Source organism: Temnothorax curvispinosus, unplaced genomic scaffold (genome assembly GCF_003070985.1).
Source record: "Temnothorax curvispinosus isolate PA1 unplaced genomic scaffold, ASM307098v1 QBEX01008231.1, whole genome shotgun sequence".
In the NCBI taxonomy this organism is placed as follows: Eukaryota; Metazoa; Arthropoda; class Insecta; order Hymenoptera; family Formicidae; genus Temnothorax; species Temnothorax curvispinosus.
Genome location: NW_020218011.1, coordinates 15,698 through 21,996, shown reverse-complemented (window position 1 = coordinate 21,996; position 6,299 = coordinate 15,698). Strand labels below are relative to the sequence as shown.

The 6,299-nt window shown below is 43.8% G+C and overlaps 1 protein-coding gene across 1 annotated transcript; it reads left to right on the top strand.

Annotated features, from left to right (window-relative positions):
• Positions 1–3,811: 3,811 nt before the first annotated feature.
• LOC112457774 lies at positions 3,812–4,750 on the top strand. Its single transcript, XM_025021007.1, has one exon. The coding sequence runs from the start codon at positions 3,812–3,814 to the stop codon at positions 4,748–4,750; it is 939 nt and encodes a 312-aa protein (XP_024876775.1).
• The last annotated feature ends 1,549 nt before the right edge of the window (positions 4,751–6,299 follow it).

Here is a 6,299-nt window from a genome sequence, read left to right as displayed (position 1 = left end):
TGTTATAAATAAATACATTATATTAAATAAATACATTTTATTTGGTAAATATATAATTTAAATATATAACTTATACATTTAATTGCTTTTTTAGTAATTAATTAAATTCTTAGTTAATTAATCATTAAAAATAAGACAAGCCACAAATTCCTGGGCTGCACATGAAAGCCAACTTCGAAGCCAAAGTAGAGACTGCATGGCCAGTGTTTGTCACATAAATGAGCTGATGTAACATTACAACAAGTTTCTTATATTGAATAATTAATCATTAACTTAATATCCAATCGTCTACAGTTTCTGGAATGTATTTTGAAATATATTTCAAATATAATTAAATGATCTCTATATTAGTTAATATCTCTATATTATTTATTTTAATGCAGAATTCGAGTAACTGTAGACCACTGGATATCATGTGATAAAAAGAAATATATGGTTTTGTAACCTCTTACCTTTTAACCTCAATTTCTGTAACTGCGTTGCTGGTTCTCAGCTTGGTTCTTGAATAATCAACAGTCATAGAGCACGAATATTTAGACACGATACGCCTGACTGACAATGTTCGATATCTCAAGATATCGAAATGTCCAGGCATTTTTGCCGGTGAGTGTACATACAAGCAAACAAACTTTGGCATTCAATATTTAGAGACCAAGTAAATTTTAATTATAAAAAATGCCTCGAAAAAGAAAAGGCGAAAATTTGAGTAAAATGAGTCGTGAAAGCAGCCGTACACGACAGAGGCGAAAAAATGAGAGTTGGGAGGAAAGGACTGAAAGACTTGAAGCTGATGCCCAGAGACATGCTCAGCAAAGGGCAGAGGAAAATGATGAGACAAGGTATCAACGACTGAAAGCTGATGCCCAGAGACATGCTCAGCAGAGGGCAGAGGAAAATGATGAGACAAGGTATCAATGACTGAAAGCTGATGCCCAGAGACATGCTCAGCAGAGGGCAGAGGAAAATGATGAGACAAGGTATCAACGACTGAAAGTTAATGCCCAGAGAAATACTCAGCAGAGGGCAGAGGAAAATAATGAGACAAGATCTCAACGACTTGAAGCTGATCCCCAGAGACATGATTAGAGAAGGTGCCAAGCCAAACAACTGAATCACCACATTGCGCTAATTGCCAAAGGTCATGAAATGAATGTGCCTGTTCACACACTTGGCCAAATGAATGTCGAATGCCAATTTTGCAAATCGTTAAACTTTACATGTAAAAAGCCTAAAGATGGAAAATTTACATATTGTTGCCAAGAGGGTAAGCTTCAATTAAAACACATAAATTTTCCTGAATTTCTTAAAAAATTATTCATGGGAAATAATGCTCCATCTAAGAATTTTATGGATAATATTTGTTCGTATAACAGCGCTTTAGCTATGGCTTCCATGGGTGCCCCAGGCAATAGGAATCCCTTGGATGTAGTGAACCTTGCTCTTTATTGCTTAAAGATTTATGGGCAATATCATCATTTGACCTCGACAGCAATGCGCCCATGTGATGGGCAACCCCCACGATATGCACAACTTTACTTTTTGGATACGGAAGAAGCTGTTCATCATAGAATGAATAACAAAGCCAACCAAGGGTGTGATCTAGCCCTGATGAGAAATTTATCATGTTTCATGATCAAATGCAATGAATTTGCCAAGACTTTTAAGATGATGCGTCAAGTTGAACAAGATCTTAATCCAAGAGGCACTCAAGCTCTAAATTTGATGTTGTGCTTTCCAAATGATCCTCAACATGATCAAAGAAGATACAATGCTCCACGAGCTAATGAAATAGCCGTGGTCTTTCAAAATGTTGATGGTGAGCCTCCATTTGAGAGAAACATTCGGATTTATAACAAAAATTCGAACGATGTCCAACAAATTTCAATTCTGGACAAAAGATGTGACCCAATGTGTTACCCTTTATTATATCCATACGGTAATAATGGATGGCATTCAGAATTGAAATCTCATAATCCTCAATATCCAGGATTCAAAGTAACGCAAATGGACTATTACGCTCACTTGCTGGCACCAAGAGCAGAATTTAGCCAATTTCAAAGAGCAGGCAAATTGAGGTGTTAATTTATACTTGATGCCTATATGAAAACAGAAGCCAATAGGCTTAATTACATTAAATTGAATCAGCCTCAATTAAGAGCTGAACTTTATTTCAGGGTTAATGGATCATCTTAATCGAGCTTAATCATCGATAATCGAGCACAAAAAAAAGGAATTACAGCTGGTATACCTGTAATATTACCATCCTCATTTATGGGCAGTCTAAGGAATATGCAAGAAAGGTACCAAGATGCCATGTCTTTAGTCAGAAAGTTTGGTAAACCAGACATTTTTCTTACGATAACTTGCAATCCTCAATGCCCTGAAATTAAGGAAAACCTTGATGGATGACCATTAGAGTATCGACCTGATTTGGTCGCTAAAACATTCAGCTTGGATGTCAAAGAGGTTATGAAGAATCTAATCCAAAATGGAATTTTTGGAAATATCATAGCCTATGCAGGCGTGATTGAGTTCCAAAAAAGAGGACTTTCACATTTGCATTTACTTGCAATGTTGAGTGATGAAGATAAGCCTCGACTTCAAGAAGTCTGTTCGAGAAGCCGAACATGTGCCGCGCGCGCCTGACGAATGCGCGCCCGGCCAACACGCGCTTATCAGATTTCGCGGCTCGCTGCGGCACGTCGCCGGCTCACATACACTTACTCGCGTTTAAAGTACGCTCGAGTAGCAATTTAAGGCGAGCTGCGCACAGACCAGCATCGAATCCTACCGCTATACTTTACGATCTCGTGTCGAGGAAGCGTTGAGAGAGTCGAAACATAATTATTTTGTAGCGTCGAGTGAGATTCCCTCTCCTCCGCGCAGTAGTAGTCGAGCGTCGAGAGACTTCTCCTCCGCTCATTGCACTCCTTTGGAGCCATCGTGGAGAACGCGGCCCCCTCCAAACCGGACGCCCTTTCCGGGCCCGGCACTGTGGGAGCGGAAGCGCGGAGTGGCCCCACTCCAACAGCGACCAGAAGGAAGAGGTGCCGAACCAGGACGCGGAGCCAGAGACGAAGGAAGCGTCTCTCCTACCCGCCAGCACCGCAGGAGCGGTACGCAAACCGAGCAGAGCCCGCGAAACCGGGAACTCAGGAGCGGCACGCGAAGGGGGCGGAGCCCGCTAAACCGGTGTCGCAGGAGCGGCACCAGGAGACACCGGCCCATTCGAAACCTCGTTTTTTCAACCAGCCAGTGCCGCAGGAGCGGCAGGTGAAGAGACGGGAGCTTGACAAGGGACAGGCGATACGTCCGTGGAAGCTCGTTCCACTGGAGCTCCCGGAGGTGCGTTGCACTAGGCCCGCTGGACTGATCCTCCGGAAGCGAGATTGCCGCATTTTGCGACCACCGGCCCTCCACCTGATCCGCGTCAAGGAAACGCGAAATACGGCGTGTCAAACAGTGCTCACGCGAGCTTTCCTGGCTCCTTCATCGCCAGTGGACCCACCGGATCAACCGACGGATAAGCCACCTCTCACTCCGGGCTCTAAACTCGACCTGAACAATAATTCGGTCCCTTCCAAGCCCCTTGCAAAGAAGGCCATCCGCCAAATTAAATTTTGAAACCGTGCGTTAGCACTTATATTTTGATTAGGCGCCTTCAAGGCGCCGCCTAAGACAACGCAAACATAATGTATGTAATTTAGACACAGAATATATTGTTTTGTTATCAAATCTTGTCTCGATGACTCACCGCCACCGCCCTGATCCCTATTGCGACTCCACCATATCGAACAAAATCATTGACATGATGGTATGGGTTGAAATTCCTGACGAAGAAAGATATCCAGAACTTAATGCAAAAGTTCTGAAGCACATGATTCATGGTCCGTGTGGCAATCAATCTCAGAGATATCCTTGCACTGGTGACGATGGAAAATGCTCAAAAGGCTTTCCAAAAGAGTTTCGAGACGAAACAAATGCTAATGTGAATGGATATCCCATGTATCAACGAAGAAATACTGGGAAAAAATACATTGTTAGAGGAAAAGAAATTGACAATCGATGGGTGGTGCCATATTCGCCATATTTAATCATGAAATATGATCGGCACATCAATTTGGAAATATGCTCATCAGTGAAGAGCGTAAAATACTTATATAAGTACATTCACAAAGGATTTGACTGTGCCGCAATTGAAGTGCAAACACGAGATGGCACAAGGCTCATTAAAGTAGATGAAGTTAACTCATTCCTAGATGCAAGATATGTTAGTGCTCCAGAAGCAATGTGGAGACTGAATGGATACGATCTATTCATGAAGTCTCACACAGTAATAAGACTGGCAGTCTATTTGCCTAATCGTCAAATGGTTTATTTCAGAGCGGGAAATGAAGAGCAAGCTGCTCAAAGAGAGCTCACCCGAGATACTACGCTGACTGCATGGTTCAAATTGAACCAATCTGATGAAAATGCAATGCATTTTCTTTATACAGATATTTCTTCTCAATACATTTATGAAAAGAAAGAAACTAAGTGGAAGCTACGCAAAAAAGGTGTTAATAAAGTAATTACAAGGCTTTACACAGTGAGCATCAAAGATACTGAGAGATTTTATCTCCGCCTTCTTCTTCTCCATGTGGCAGGAGCTAAATGTTTTGAGGATCTGAGAACTGTCAATGGCGTTCAAACCATAACTAATTATTTAGCCAAATACGTCTCTGAAAATCAGAGGGATTGGGACCGGTGAATATCTCGTCGAGAATGGAATCTCTATCGTCCCGCGGCGGTCCGGCCCGTGCGGGTATCCGGTTACGGTGATTCGCCGGGGTGCCTCTTTGTGATAGCACTCGATTAAGACGGCTTATTTCTTCGTCTATTTCCTTTGGGGTTATCGGCGCGTTGTCATTTACGTTATTCGCGTCGTGGTTGCTATTTGTTGCTTCCGCCATCTCGATTACGTTCACGTGTCTCGGGGCAGAATAATACTCTTGCGGGTCAAATATATGTATGCTGCTATCATACGAGGTTAATGAGAACTCTCGTCTGTGTGTTCGCCTACTGGTCGTACTGTCCGCGTCTTCGGATTGTGCGTGCGCGTGTGAGGGGTGGAGTCTATTTTCGTCGGGGCCGTTATTTTGTCCTATTACTCTCGCGTCTAAAATTATAACGGAATCGTCGAATTGGGATTCGCGTTCGATTACGCTGTTCGGGTGTAATTCCGGTTTTGATTCGCTTTCGCTTGAGTAGTACGCGTCTAAATTTCTACGCACGGTTTCGCGATTATCGCTTACGACTTCTTCGGTCGTTTGCACGGGGCTTAACGGTCTATTTCTACGCGCTCGTCGTGATGTCTCGCTATGGAGCCACGATTGGTTTAGTTCCGCAGGTGGATTTTCGTTTTCTGACATTTACGGTGATTGCGCTTTACATAATTTGCTTAATCGACTTACATTACGGTCGCTAGTCGCATGTTGCTGGTCGGTGCTCGTGCCGCCTTATCTGTCGGTGAACCTCCGTTGAGGTAGGTCGGCGCTTTCTCGGGTTACGCTGCTCGCTTGTCCCTCGTCGGCCGCTACCGTGTCGTCCGCTGTTTTTAAATCTGGCTGCCGTGTCTCCGTTGAGGATGTTGCACTGCCTCACTGATTCACTTATTTTTTTGTTTCAGCTGCCGTTCCCGTCTTCCTGCCACTGGATCCCTCACGCTGCCACCATTTTGTTGTGCCCCTTTTTGGGTACACTAAGATTCGATCGTTCCAAGGAGGAGGCGGGATGAGTGACTGACAGAACACTCTTAGATAAACGGCACTTTGAATAAAGAATACTTTAATTGAATCTGCTTTACAGTTATTACGTACAAGAATGCCCGTTACTGATCTGCTCCCTGACTCCGATTGCCCTCTCGTCTCCTGTTGTCGCTTCCTTTTGAATCCTCGTCCTGTCCTTCGATATCGCTGAGTTGCTCGATCGTATGTGGGCCGATCGCGCAACTCATCTCTTGCTGATTCGGCGTTGCGTAATTCTTTCGGGCTTTCGCGGTCGCGTTCGCTATTGTTCTTCGCGGTCTTTATTCTTAATACTATTTATTGTTATATTAATTGGGGCCGCAACAGTGCGAAGTTTTCGTTTACGGTACGTCAAAACCATTCGCCTTTCGTATCGGCGACAAGTAACGCGTTTCGCGGGCGTTCCCGTTTGTTTCGGACGCTGTGGTACGTGAAATTCGTAATTCGGTACGTAATCGCGATAATTACAACGACACGCCGAGATATACGCGCGAGACGGGTGTTATACCTACG